Source organism: Aulostomus chinensis, chromosome 15 (assembly GCF_037954235.1).
Source record: "Aulostomus chinensis isolate RoL2024-O1b breed Wild chromosome 15, RoL_Achi_v1.0, whole genome shotgun sequence".
NCBI classification, from domain to species: domain Eukaryota; kingdom Metazoa; phylum Chordata; class Actinopteri; order Syngnathiformes; family Aulostomidae; genus Aulostomus; species Aulostomus chinensis.
Genome location: NC_141334.1, coordinates 6993387 through 7008606, shown reverse-complemented (window position 1 = coordinate 7008606; position 15220 = coordinate 6993387). Strand labels below are relative to the sequence as shown.

General features: G+C 41.7%; 1 protein-coding gene across 1 annotated transcript; it reads left to right on the top strand.

Annotated features, from left to right (window-relative positions):
• The first annotated feature begins 1213 nt into the window (after positions 1-1213).
• LOC147248471 (sodium- and chloride-dependent GABA transporter 2-like) lies at positions 1214-11373 on the top strand. The gene is made up of 14 exons (XM_086226973.1): positions 1214-1576; positions 1681-1815; positions 1983-2123; positions 2397-2484; positions 2809-2941; positions 3539-3673; positions 3752-3855; positions 3955-4079; positions 5505-5617; positions 5705-5842; positions 6754-6856; positions 7889-7989; positions 9012-9182; positions 9868-11373. Exons 1-14 carry the CDS (start codon positions 1393-1395, stop codon positions 10000-10002), a joined length of 1806 nt encoding a protein of 601 aa, XP_086083099.1. The 5' UTR covers positions 1214-1392; the 3' UTR covers positions 10003-11373.
• Positions 11374-15220: the final 3847 nt, after the last annotated feature.

Sequence of the window (15220 nt, the reverse complement as noted above, 5' to 3'; positions counted from 1 at the left end):
ACTAAACAGCCTTGAGCCTAAATGGATTTGCAAACAAATGTGCTCGTTCTAAAACTGTAGCACTTTGAGATCTCTGAAGAAAAGGGCATTACAATAAATTTATAATGATAATAATAATAATAATAATTATTATTATTATTATCATTATCATCATTAGTTAGCAGAGCGACCCAAGCAATGAACACTGAACCAAAGTCTCTGACGAGGCCCATGTCAGCAAGGTTACTGATGCCATCAAACAACGTGCAGTCACACAGCAATATGCAAAATACAAATCATCATCACAAAATTAAGTCAAAAGGAAAATATGTCTTGGCTTTGATTTGCTGCAGGGGGCAGAAAAAATACCTTTGTGTTTACTGGACAAAATAATGTTGCTGTTATATGTATGGAGGACTCAAATTAGGAGAGGGACAGTGCCACCCCAACCCAGACTGGGTTGGCCACCCAAAGGTCACCCCCAGAGTCATGGCTGGCTGGATGATGGCACTGAACCTGCCAGGAATATCACTCCTAGGCTGACAACATCCTGTAAATACATTAACCAAAGCCATTAATGTGAGACAACTCATTTAAAACCCACCACAATATCTCTGCGACAGGATAACAAATGAATAGAAATAAGAATTATGTATTTATACTGCCTTGTGGTGTCAGTTTATGAACAAAATTGACAACTGAGATAAAAAAAACTATGTCCAACAATCTCTTCATTTGTCTTGAATCAACACACACAAGCAACAAACAACTTGTCAACAAGGTAAGAGAAAAAAATGATGGGGTCAACTGGTTCGTGACAGCTGCTGTATGAAACCGTCAACATGTAATATTGCAGGAGGAAATATCGAATATATCCGAGTACCCAGGGCTAGTACTTCCACTGTCTTAGTAAAACTGCGTATATATAACAATACTTTAACATTTCTTGTTGTTTTTTTTGTTTTGTTTTGTTTTGAGAAACCTGGATATCGGGTTCAGTAACGACGGCTGCTTCTAATTGCGTCACAATGTTATGATCTGGGCTCCCGGATGACGTTTGATTAGCTTCAATATATCCAACATACATGTAAAGATACATGTAAACACCCGGTAAATACAGTACAGTTCTTACCGAACCAGACGTCTGTTTTCTGCATTGGCGTCTGATGAATCAAGGCGGATTTTTTATTTTTATTTTTTGCCCGCCCCTGATGATCTGTGTCCAAGTTGTCTGAAGGGCCACCCACCGCCACCCCCAACCTCCCAGATTCACATCAAGCGTGTCCGCACTTAAATCGGCTACCATCTCCGCCAACGTCACTCTCAGAAACCACCAGAGTTTCTGTCACTTCTGGGTGCTTGATATTGAAATGAGCGCACACACTCGTTGGTAGATCATCTGAAGAAGGGAGCATGGTCATGAATGGGAAGAAAGGCGCGGAAACCGTGCCAAAGGGATATCCACTGAAGCCTAGGGAGCTGGAGGGCAGGGGTAACTGGGGGACCAAAGCCGAGTTCATCCTGACTGTGATGGGTGCAATCATCGGACCCGGGAACGTTTGGAGGTTCCCCTACCTGTGCTACAGAAACGGCGGAGGTCAGTAAGTCTTCCTAAAGAAAAAAAAAAAAGGCTTCTGGGAAGGAGACATGTTTATTTTTTGGGAGGGTATGTTTTCACGTTTTAAATCGACATTCTTGCAGGCGTGTTCTTCATCCCATACATATTGTTCATGTTTACCTGCGGGATCCCCTTATTCTTCCTTGAGACCGCCTTGGGTCAGTACACCAACCAAGGGGGCATTACGTGTTGGAGAAAGATTTGTCCACTTTTTCAAGGTAAACAGGATTTTACCTCAAAACAATATTGGCCACATTATATTTAATACATCGTCATATTTTTTCCACCGTAAACGAGACATGATTACTTTGTGTGCGTAATTACGCACAATTCCGCACAAACTATTACTGGCAAAACCGCTGTTGTTTTTGCCCTTTTCTTGCAGGCATGGGCTACGCGAGTCACCTTATCATTGCGGTCAGCGCCACTTCTTATGTTATCATCATGGTATGGGCGTTCTTTTACCTGTTCTCTTCCTTCAGTGCGGAATTGCCTTGGGCGACATGTGGACACGACTGGAACACAGGTAGGCGGTCCTGCAGCGTTTGATTAGGGCTTCACTCATTAGGGCAACATTCTAAGTCTTGAAGCTGAGATGTAGTAAAAAAAAAAAAAAAAGTGTATTGTGTTCAAATTATGCCTTGAGATGATTTGAGATAAATCCCAGCATTTTTGTTGTTTGGTGTTTCATAGCATGATAGATTATTTGCACTTGTTTTTGTTTTGTTTTATTTTGTTCAAATAATATAAGCAGTAAAGCTTTTGCTTTTTTCACTCCCTGTGTTATATTTTCTTATAGACTCATGCTTGGAATTAACTCACCCCAATCTGAGCCTCAGCATGACATCTAGACAGAACAGTACTCTTCCGGTTGTGGAGTTCTGGCAGTAAGCACCTCAAATGTCCAACTGACTGCTATTTTTTCAGTCCCTCCCTCCCCCCACTATTTCTTCAATTTTATTTATATATGCAGACCTCCTCTCCTTTCTCTTGACCTTATTTGAACTCCGGATTCTCCCTCTCTCCTCTTTTTCCCAGTCCTCTTTGTAACCCTCCTCACAACAGTGCCCAGTTTCTTCATTAGCCACACCCTCCCAGTCATTCACCCATAAACATGCTTGCTACCTCCATGTGTTATTGTTTTGAATTCCCCTCACCCCTTCATTCATTTTGGTCTTCCCCTCACCCCCCTGATCCTACCCCCCCTCCAGGCGACGTGTGTTGAATATCTCTGGTGGCATCGAGGAAGTGGGCAGCTTGAGGTGGGAGCTAGTCTTGTGTCTCATCCTGACCTGGGTCATCTGCTACTTTTGTGTGTGGAAGGGAATTAAGTCCACAGGAAAGGTTGGCTCTTTTAACATGTTAATGTTTAACATTCTTTATGAAAATGTTCTAAATATGGTTGGTGCAATATCAGGTTCTATGAGAATGAAATAGTTTTTCAACAACAAGCACTGTCCCCCCTGTAACATCAATCATCAGTGGGACATTCCAAGAAGTGAAATTACTTCCAGTTTGAGTTGACATCATTTAAGTGGAAGAGATCCTGAAAATGACATTTGTCTGAAGCTGATGACAAAATGATGAATGTCCCTTTGAATATACAAATCTATCCAAAACAACAAGCACGTGTTTGTACAGTTGCCATCTTGGACCATGACGTTAGTCATCAGGAGCACATGACTAATTGGACCATATTTGATAAATAAGATAAGATGGCAACTATTCTGAGTAGCAGCAGCTTGTGACTTTGGAACTGTCATTTATTTTGAATCGCTCACAGTGGTGGACTAGATTCCCCCTGGTGGCCAGAAGAGGATCATTCATTGCCGATATTATTGTTAGGAATATGCTTTAACAGTATAATTATATTATGGTGTTTCAATACATGTTTTTTCCAAAGTATAAGGTAAAATTTCAGATTGTTTTTGTTTCCTCCAGGCAGCCTACTTCACTGCCACCTTCCCCTATGTCATGCTGTTTGTTTTACTGATACGTGGCGTCACCCTACCAGGGGCAATGGATGGCATCCTTTATTATCTCTACCCTGATATAGCTCGCCTCTCAGATCCCCAGGTAAGAATACAGATGCTACAGCTTCATACGGTTTTCTCTGCACATGCACAATAACACCGAGTATGCATTTATTTGCAGGTGTGGATAGATGCTGGCACCCAGATCTTCTTCTCCTACGCCATCGGCCTCGGCTTCCTGACTTCTCTTGGGAGTTACAACACTTATACTAACGACTGTTACAAGTAAGTGCAGTAAATCAAACCTGTTTTCAGCTGCGGGTGAAACAGATCCTTAAATCATATCAAGACTATTCCAAAAGAGGATTTTCCTTTTACTCCCAGGGACTGCTTCTACTTGTGTCTGCTGAACAGCGCCACCAGCATAGTGGCAGGCTTTGCCATTTTTTCTGTTTTGGGTTTCATGACCTACGAACAAGGAGTAGCCATCGCTGAAGTAGCCGAATCAGGTAAGCACAGACTCCATTAAGGCCAGTGAATGTTATGCTATTCCTCTTTCGTACAGCTTGTGGTATATGTATAGACACTGATTACCTCCTCAGTCTATTTTGGAAAATGTGGCAAGTAATGTGACTTTTGTCCTTTATCCTCTTTTTCCTAAATCCTAGAGGCTTTTTAGGAGGTCTGATAGCTTTTGTCATTTTTCTTTTGAAATGTACTTCTCTTCTGTCAAAACATACAGCTCAGTTCAGCTAAGCATGAACCAGTGAACAGTTAGAATGCTGAAAAAGATTAAAAAGCATCAGTGGCTCCTTTTGGCAGTGGTCTGCCAACAAAGCGCAGCTGTTCTTGGAAACACTTTTGAGTATTCACATTAGGAAAATTAAGGAGAAGAGAATTTAAAAGAGGTCTGGCACATGAATGTACTCCACTCAATGCTGGTCATGTCAACCGAACCATAATCACCTGAAGCTGTAACAGGTGCAATCTCCCGTCTCTAATTTTGGTTGGCAGGTCTTTTTTTGTCGATGCACGACCTCGTGGCACAAGGAGGGAAATTTTGCCTCAAAAATAATTTTGAAGATTTGCAAAGATTTGTGGAGATATGAAAGCGATAGCATTATCCAAGCAGTTGTGTTTCCCTGCTCGTGCTTTTAATCATACTGTACTCTTAATGTTGAGATAATGAGTGAATTATTGCACCATCTCAAGATAACCACCTTGTTTTCACACAATAATAGTTTCATTTTTCTGAAGTCACTGCATTCAGGGCTGTTCCCGGCTCCTGTAGAAAAGTCTAAAATTGAACATCCGCACATAACCTGAACTCAAGTTGTTTTTGGTTAAATCCTTCAGCACAAAAACTTGTCTTGCTCAAGCATCACTGGACCTTTGGTGCAATAAAAACATTCGCAAATGGATCCCTGCAGTGTGTTCCAGTGTTATTTGGTACTCCACTTTCACTGCAAGACCTCCCCGAACCCTGTTTTGCCTGGATGTGTCCATCATGGGATGCCTTCTATTCTGTATTCGTAGTTCAGCATGTGACTTCTCCAAGGTTTCCTGGCAGAAAGCTTCTGACCGGCAGAAATCTGCTTTTTTCCTGAATCCATTTATCTTGGGAAGCATTCGTCTCCCTTTTGGTTTTGCAGATGTAATGCATGACATTTAAAAGTATCTGTATGTATTGGATTCAGTACTACGACATGGCTGGTAAGTGAGTTGTCAGGGTCAAACTCACAATGGCCAAGAAGTTGACCAGTCACCAACGTGATGACGCAACTGCAATACCGCGTACTGATTTTCCAGTTCTATGTGTGCACATTACTGCTTTTCTCTAGTTGCGAGTTTACATAACTACTACCAAACTAGAGCAGGAGTCCACAAATCAATTCCACTTACTACAACATGTCATGTACTGTGTGTGTGTGCAGGTCCAGGGTTAGCATTCATTGTTTACCCTCGTGCTGTAGCCATGATGCCCATGCCTCAGGTGTGGTCTGTGTGTTTCTTCATCATGATCATTCTTCTCAGTCTGGACAGTCAGGTAACGCCGAAATCTCTCTGAACGAAGGAATGACACAGTTTACACATCATAGTTGGGACTCACTCTGCTGCTACTGGCTCCCTCCAGTTCGTCGGTCTGGAGTGTTTGATGACGTCGCTGGTTGATCTGTTCCCGGCTTACCTACGTCAAGGCTTCAGGCGGGAACTGGTTCTCCTGGTCATCTGTAGTACCTGCTGTTTGCTGGGATTCTCCCTCGTCACACAGGTTCACGCAATATGTATGATATGATACGATCCCGGGCACGGGATCTTTCTGTGTGGAGTCTGCATGTTCTCCCTGTTCCTGTGTGGGTTCTCTCTGGTACTCCAGCTTCCTCCCACAGTCCAAAGACATCAAGAGGGGACGAGGCTGATTGATACTCTAAATTGACTGTAGATGTGACTGTGAGTGTGAATGGTTGTCTGTCTCTATGTGTTGGTCCTGCGATGGACTGGTGACCTGTCCAGGGTGAACCCCGCCTATTTATATATATATATATATATATATATACACATATATACATATATATATATATATATACATATATATATATACACATATATATACATATATATATATATATATATATACACATATATATATATACACATATATATACACATATATATACACACATATATATACATATATATATACACATATATATACATATACATATACATATATACTGTATATATAAGAGAACAGAGCAACAGTTGTTAATGCACACAAATTTGTAGAAAAAAAAAGAATCAGATTTATATTCTCTCCACCTTCCTGGTTATCAATGCCAAGTCCACTGCAGTTGCCTGATTTAACCTCCTGTACTTCAGTAATATGATTCTTTTGAAAAGACAAAGTTTAGCAACATGGAACATGAGCAAATGGAGCCCCGGTGCTGTCAGAATGGTGTGGGGTTTTTTTCTTACATAAAATAATAATTTACAACATTATAAGGGGGATTAGGAGGATTAGTTAATGGGATTGCTTCACTTATAAAAGCTGTTGCTGATATTAATGGCATTTCTGGTCATGATATCATGACCAGGCAGACATTCAGACTTGAATCTCTCCTGTCATGTTTTTGCACAGTCTCAATCCTTCATATTGTTTACATATCACTTCTGTTTTTTCAGGGAGGAATGTACTTGCTCCAGCTGCTGGATCATCATGTCTGTAGCGGCACCACGCTGCTCCTGCTCTCCTTCTGCCAGTCTGTCAGCATTGGCTGGGTCTACGGTGCGTCATATAGACAAGCACAGATCCAGAACCCAGAAATAAGTTAGCAACATCAGGTTGCATCACACTGAAATCCGAGGGCTTTAAAAACAAATTGTAGGTCAATTGCATGGAGATAGGGTTGGTGGTTTGCACAAGCTGTCTTAGGGTATAAAATTTATCAACAAAGAAAGACGCCATGAATTTTAAAGCTATTTATGCATCTTTTATGAACATTGCTAACAGGTGGCTATATGAGAATACAGAGATTTTTGGATGCATTACATGTCCTCATATCAAAAACAGAGGCGATGTAGCTGCTTTACAGCTAAATGTTAGCTTCCTATATTTTGTAAATGGATTTAATCTACAAAAATTGAAAAAAAAAGGTGGTGTTAGTTTGTTAGGATTAACTTGCTGACAAGAAATCATAGTCAAGCCACAGTTTATTTTCTGCAATAATCCAAAATCTTAACGTTGCAATTGTTTTTTGGTGGACACCAACTTCAGGATGGCCATAAAAAAAATCCATCCGTCCATTTTCTTCTGGCTTATTCCTGTTAAGGGTCACAGGGGGCTGGAGCCTATCCCAGCAGTCATCAGGTAAGAGGTGGGGTTCACCCTGGACAGGTCACCAGTCCATCACAGGGCCAAGACATAGAGACGGACAACCATTCACACTCACAGCCACACCTACAGTCAATTTAGAGTATCAATCAGCCTCGTCCCCTCTTGATGTCTTTGGACTGTGGGAGGAAGCTGGAGTACCAGAGAGAACCCACACAGGAACAGGGAGAACATGCAGACTCCACACAGAAAGATCCCGTGCCCGAGCCGGGACTCGAACCCGGAACCTTCTTGCTGTGAGGCGACAGTGCTGACCACTGCACCACCGTGCCGCCTCCATAAAAAAAGACTCCCTATAAACTATTGAGCTGATCATGCAAGGATGAAATTCTCATAACAAAACTTTTACAGATGGAGACACAAGTATGGGACAGAGACTGACAAATGAACGACAGACCTCTCTGACACTTCTCCTTCTGTTTAAAGGGGCTGATCGTTTCTATGGCAACATCGCAGACATGATTGGCTATCGTCCATTCCCGCTGATGAAGTACTGCTGGCGCTACATCACTCCCCTGATCATCTTTGTAAGGATTCCAGCTTGTCATTCAGTCTTTAAATACTATTACCACCGCCGGTGATGATTATTTTAAGTACATTCACAGGGAAAAATGCAACCAGCTGTAAACAAGCACACACACACACACTGCTGGTGAATTTATTGTATTGCAATAACTGTCCTCAATAAGGTAGGGAAACACTGTCTGTTTGCATGGGAATGTGTCTTTCATTCCTGTGGTCCAATGGCATAATCAGGTCCCACAGCTACATGAAAAGACATCTGCAGGCGGTGAGGGGTATTTATGTGATCGTGAAGTGAGTACGTTATATAAAAACAATATTTTGGAGCGGGGGGTGAACATTGTTGTGCAAAAGGAGTGATTTAATGAAGCTGGGGAACAGGACTCAGTACATCTGACACAATCAATATATGAAACCACTTGTGACCCATCCCGATCTACAGGTCTCTTCTCCTCTCTCTATCGGTATTCCTCCTTACAGGGAGTCTAAACAGTGCTTTGCAACCCACCCACTTATCTTAATGCAGCAACAATGCTAACTGGTTATCAAGGTCTGAGGAGTTACGCAGCAGTGATGAACTTCCTCTTCTCGCTGTCTGCTGATGTTTCATGGAAGCACAGAGTTGTAACTTAACTTAGCCCAGGCAGTTGACTTTGGGCTTGACTCAGGAACGTTCTGGCCATTCTGAACATGTGTGTATATTTTTGAGTGATTGTATTTACAGAGAATAATTATTTTTTTATTTTGCTTCTTTTGTTTTCTGCATTTTATACATTAAGAGTGGTTTAATACTCATCAAATTACACATCTTGGGTATCCTCTATTATAATGGGAAGGTCAGCTAGCATAGCCTGTAGAAATGCCCATCAAGGGGATACTTTTATACTTTAAGTAATCTGCAGTCTGTACTTTTCCACTTTTACTCAAGAAAGTACCTTTTTCACACAGATATTTGTGCTTCTTTCTACTTCAGTCAAGAAAGTGTTTTGCCCCTTCCTCACTTTGGTTCCTTGTCTCCTCATCACAGGGCTCCTTCGTCTTCTCTATTGTCAAATATTCGCCACTGAAGTTCAGCAGCACCTACATTTACCCCCTGTGGGCCAACATCTTGGGCTGGTTCATTGCCACCAGCTCCCTCTCCCTCATCCCGCTGTTCATACTATATAAAATAATGCAAGGAAAAGGTCCTCTTCAACAGGTGAGCAACAGGCTTTTGTTGAAAAAGAATATATTAATTGCTTTTTACTGCAAAAAAAATCTCATTGAGCTAAATTGGAAATCCATATTTCTCAGTGTTTAGCAGAATAGTCCCTGATCTGTTCAGTATTCAGCCTCTCAGGTCTAAGAGTGTCCATTGTGTGTTTGTTGGCAGGTGATCACTGCACAGTGGTATTTGAGCCTTTTATATAAGTAGCTCTGGCACATGTGTTTTGGCCTCACTGATAACTGGACTATTACAGCCAGACTCTTTTACTCTGGATGCATGCAGAGGTTGTTCAACTACAACTTGGCTTTGCACACTGGATTTCTGGCCTCTCTCCAAGATCCCCCCGACAGGATTTTACTCCTCTTCCATAATCGTAGAGAAATTTGTAGAGAAAAAAATCAAGCTGCTTCTACTTAAAACAATAACAAAACAAAAAATGAATACGAGGGTCTTTTCCCCTCTTAAAGGAAAGCCCTGGAGATATTTCACATTTTTTCTTTAACAAAATCAACCCACTGGAAATTTAAGCCCCTAACAGGGAAGTAAAATTTCTCCAGGTAGGACAAAAGAAGATTTTTTTTTTTACCGAATTTAGAAAGTAAAGGGTATGTTCTGAGTAATAAGGATCTAAAATGTATTCCTCATAACTCCGTGCATCTCTTCTATCTTTCCTCAGCGATTGCTGTCACTCTGCCAGCCAGCCGATGAACTGCCCTTGCACCAGAAATGTCTTCCTCCACTTGGAATCCCTGACACCAATTCTGAACCGGAGCTCCTACCTTTATCCAAAACCGAGGATATTACAAAGTGAACACAAGGTGTATGAGTTCTTCAATGTTGACATTGGTGCTCTGGGCCTTATCAAATGTCTAACAATAACACACTGGAGAGACAGCTGAAGCTGAGGAGCAACCTATCAAGCAACTAATGTTACATTTACATACTAATGGTTTTCATACATACATACATACATACATATATATGTTGTTGGCAGAAAGTGATTGTTCATGTTTATAATTACCTGGAAAAAAAAATATAAACATTCAGCTGCATGCTTTATATTGCAATAATTCCAGTCATACAGGGCACTAGATGATCAAACTACAGCTAGACTGATTATCATCTAAGGCTTGGATGCAGGAAGTGAGATTTGCAGAGAGCTGGAGGAAGAAACAGGCCAAGAGAACGAAATGTGACAGTAGACAGGAAAGAAGCAGCTAGTTTTCTACGAAACAACAGGTGATGCAGAAGAACTATGAGCCACAGAGCTTATATGTTGGTTACATAACCAAGTATGTCCGGTATGTAGGTATGCAGATTAGTTTTTGTTTCAGCAGGAATAACAATAGAACTGCTGGAATACAAAAACAAGGTCAATCAGGATGGAAAATACGCAATAAGTTCTATATTAGAGCAGGTTTTGCAAACAAATGTCACAATGAACAAATGTCCAGATAAGAGGTGTGAGGCTGTTTGTGCAGAAGGGCTTCGGACCGCAACGTGCACCGCGTGCATTTGTAAGGATTTCCCTGTGCACGCTGGGAAACCCTCATGGAGAGCACTGCAGTAATGAGAGGTGGGAGATGGAATGAAGTTGATGAATTTTACAGAGATTCATTGCTGGGAATTGGAAATGACTGTTCACTGATATCCGATATGTTGCATTTGTATGTTTTTTATTTTTGTTTTTAAAAGAGCAAACTTTACTTTGTAAATCTGTTATTTTGTATAATTGTGATACTTAAGCATCTTTTTTTTCCATGCATTAATAACCACTGAACAGTGTTGGCAACCTCACCTTGTGACGCAGTATAATTGCATCTCATCATATTTGGAATGTATAAGCTATGTCCAGAGTTTTGTACCTCTTTATATGATTTTAACAGCCACATATTAGTTTAGCTCACCATTTTTTAATCATTACAATGGAAGTCTAGATGGTGTGTTATGAGAGAATAAGTAGCAATGGTATAACCAGTGTTTAGCCATTTAGAAAGGACTGTGGATTAGAAATATGCTTTACTCTTGGTACTTTTCCCCTTTCATGTGCTACAATTCTTTTATCCTATATTTTGAATAAAACAAAAATATGCTTTAACAAATAAAAATGGTTTGGAGGTTCAATGCTGTTTAAAATTTTGCCAGAAATATTCATGGTGCTGAGAGGATGTAGCACGTAGAGTCTGTGTAAGGTTCTGAACATGCACGTGAACTTAATAGGCTCTGGGTTTTCCTGGTGATGACCTCACTGCTGTTCCCTACCCTTGCTCTGATACACCTATCAAGTGCACGTGCATGTCACACTATGTGGGAAAATTCAGCCATATGTTTCTTAAGTTTTTATGACATTTTATGCCCATCTTGTCGTGGCGTCCATCGGAATGGACATGAAAAAAACTTTGTGTTTATGTTCAAGAAGAGTCAGAATCGAATAATTAGTATTTTTTTGTTTTTGCACAGGAGAAAAATGTGGGTCCGGAAGGGTTAAGATGCTGAAGAAAGAGAAAGAAGTCTTCGGAGCGCTAACATGTCTTCATATAATAAACATACTTTGTGTTTGTTAGACTTCCTTCTTTTAGCAGGCTGACAAATATGTGTAGAATCAGGTGAGAGTTGGCCAAGTGTGGAGGTATATAGGTTACACAGCAGGAGGCTAAATGTTCAGGGGGAACAAGCACAGAGACAAAGTATACAACTTTGTAAGGTTGCTAGCATCACTCCTGATGGGAATTACATTGTAAAGTGCAAATAAAACATTTTAATTTGCGCCATAAAGGAAAATGGCAGGATGATCATCTGGTCTGGACAGATTATTTTGACGCAGTGAGTTATTATGTTATTAAGTGCGTTGCTAACTCTGTGTGTATAACAATGTTCGTTAGAAACCTTGGGGTGGTGTAATGAAAAGCCCTGTGATTGTGCAAACCAAGTTCCCTACGGTAATCATTATCATATCAATCTATCCATCTATCTGTTCCCTGGAATTTTATTGGCAGGTGTGAAACCAGCGGGTGTCCTGACTCAGACACAGCCCTGTCGTATTATCTCATGCATGCCTCAAATCTCTGGTGAGCTATAAGAAATTTCTTATGAGGCTCTTTAAAATCGCAGTTTTTCTGCAGTGTAAGAGGGAAACAGGGATGCAACAGTTCAGCGAGCCCACTGATCAGTTTGCTTGGGTCATGGTTTCAGGTTTTGAACATTAAGAGGAAGAGAAACTCTCACAGCAATGACAGCAAAACACAAGACTCTCACACAGAGATACTCTCGCACAAATATATAAATGGAATGAAAAACAAGCTAGTGCCCCTACAGTGCTGTGTTTTAGCTGCACATGCAGTAAATACACACAACCCAAAACAACTTTTGTTTCCTTGAGGAACAACAACAAAAAAAGACGGTTCATGTGAGCAACCTTCACCTGTGGTTGTGCATTTAACAGTTTGGTTTAAATCAGGTTTTGATATACTGTCATGTTCTAAAAACAAAGTTCACAAACTGTAAGAAAGTGTACATGTTGATTTACTGAAGCACCGCTGAGGCCAAAGTGACTCGTTTGAATGAGCACTGAACTTACAGAAAGTTCATGACTCTCTAGCCATCATTTTACACACATGTTGGAATGGCAGGACTTGGATTTTGCGTATGTTTCTTTTACCAGTTCAGAGAGTTATTTAGATTTACGGCCTGCTGTGAGGTGATCTGTGAGACACAGGGAGACGAGAGACAGCCTAACGCTCTGTGTGAGTTCTGAAATAAGCTCAAAACTGCTGAACTGAACATTATCATCGTTTGTATTCTTGCAGAGCAGCAAGAGCAGGTGGTGTAGTCGTTAGCACTGTCACCTCACAGCAAGAAGGTTCTGGGTTTGAGCCCCGGCTTGAGTCTTCCTGTGTGGAGTCTCCATGTTCTCCCTGTTCCTGTGTGGGTTCTCTCTGGTACTCCTGCTTCGTCCCACAGTCCAAAGACATGCAGTTGAGGACGAGGCTGATTGATACTCTAAATTGACTGTAGGTGTGAATGTGTGTGTGAATGGTTGTCTGTTTCTATGTGTTGGCCCTGCATCACATTGTATGTTGCACGGTTATAAAAGCATCCACATTATTGTGAAAATCCTTAACTTTAGAGGAGTCTGCAAAAAAAGAAACTCAAAAGCTGAAAAGATTCAAAGAAACTGTGTCGAGGGTATTGGCACCATATTGATATGAGTTCTAAGACAGATCTTACAGTTGCCAACACTGAACCCTGTAGAAGGTAGAAGATGTGTACAGTGTGTACAGAAATTATGTATAGTAGCGAGAAAGCAAGAATATGAGTTCATTTTTTAAACAGAAGATACACTTGAGTGGTGTTCAATGTATTTTGCATTACTTTCATGTTAATAACACAAATGGAAAGTTCCACATATGTTTGAATTTTGAACACTACCAATCAAAGCTAAGGCCTTCAGATCAGGAGATGCACGAGCCTACGGCACAGCCAAGCTTGACTGACGCGGGGCATCAAGAGGGCCAAGCACTGCTCCAAGCTGAAGGTTCCAGCCGTCAGTGACTTCAAGCCCATCAACCCCTCCCCCCATCCTCTGATATCTCCTCCCTCAACAGCTTAAAAACTTCTACGCTGACTTTGAGAAGGATAACTAGGAGCCTGCAACCAAGGTACATAGAATGCTGACTGCCAACCGCAAACAATCCCTCTGACTGATGCTGGAGCAGTGCAGAGCAGAGAAGGAACAACACACGCAAAGCTACAGTCCCGGATGGCATCTGTGTACATGTGCTCAAAGTATGTGCTGGGGTGGGGGTCCTGACAGACTTATTCAGTCTATCCTTGGCCCATGCTGTTGTGCCAACCTGACCACCAACATCACGCCAGTACCAAAACACCCCACTCCAACATGTGTTGACAATATACTGCCCAGAACAGAAGATGCAATCTCCAGCACTCCACTCTGTTCTCTCACACCTGGACAATGACATACACCAGAATGCTGTTCAGACTTCCGTTCAGCATTAAATACTGTCAATCCCTCAAGTTTAATAACCAAACTTACAGATCTGGGCATCAGTGCTTCTATCTGCAACTGCTGTACTCGCTGACCAACAGGTCCCAACATCTTCAGTGCTCACCCTCACCCTCAACAACAGCGTACCACAAGGCTGTGGGATGAGTCAGTTCCTCTACTCCCTCTTCACTCATAACTGCAGAGCTGTTCATGGTTCTAATACCACTATCAAGTTTGTGGATGACACCATGGTGATTGGGCTCATCAAGGATAACAAACCGTCGGCCTACGGGAAGGAGGCAGACCATCTGGCTGAGTGGTGCGACAAGAACAACCTGCTGCTCAGCACCAAGAAGACCAAAGAGCTCATCGCGGACTTCAAGAGGACAGCTGGCTCACACCAGCCATCCTGATCAACTGTGCAGCGGTGTGGCATGGGACCAGTTTCGAATTCCAGGAGATCAACATTCGTGCAGGACTCCACCTCGATGACTAACCGCTCCAACCTGGTTCAGAATTTTCATTAGCACCTCTATTTCCTGAGAGCACTGAATAAAAAAACACCTCTCAACCACCTGGACTTCTCCTGCTGAACCACAGACAGCACCCTTGCCAACTGTGTTCCAGTCTGGGATGCAAACTGCTCTGTATTGGACTGAATGCTGAATGCCTAGCAATCTACTGGGAAGATTGTGGTAATTCCTAGTGCATTCCTTGAATCTCACTTCCTGCTACTTAGGAGAGAGCAATAGACCTGAGAAAAGAGTCCTGCCAACCAGCACACAGACTGTTTGCCCTCCGACCTTCTGGGAGGCACTAGAGGGACCTCTGGACCAAATGTATCAGGCCACAGACACGCATCCTCCCGACAGAACTGCCTACATATCTGTATACCTCTAATATCATTGCACTATCAACTGTCATTTCATTTTATATGCTTAAACCAGTCAAATTTCAAACAGCAATGTAAGCCCCGTATAACATCGGTCATTAATATAGCTGAATAAAGCATTCATCCATCCAT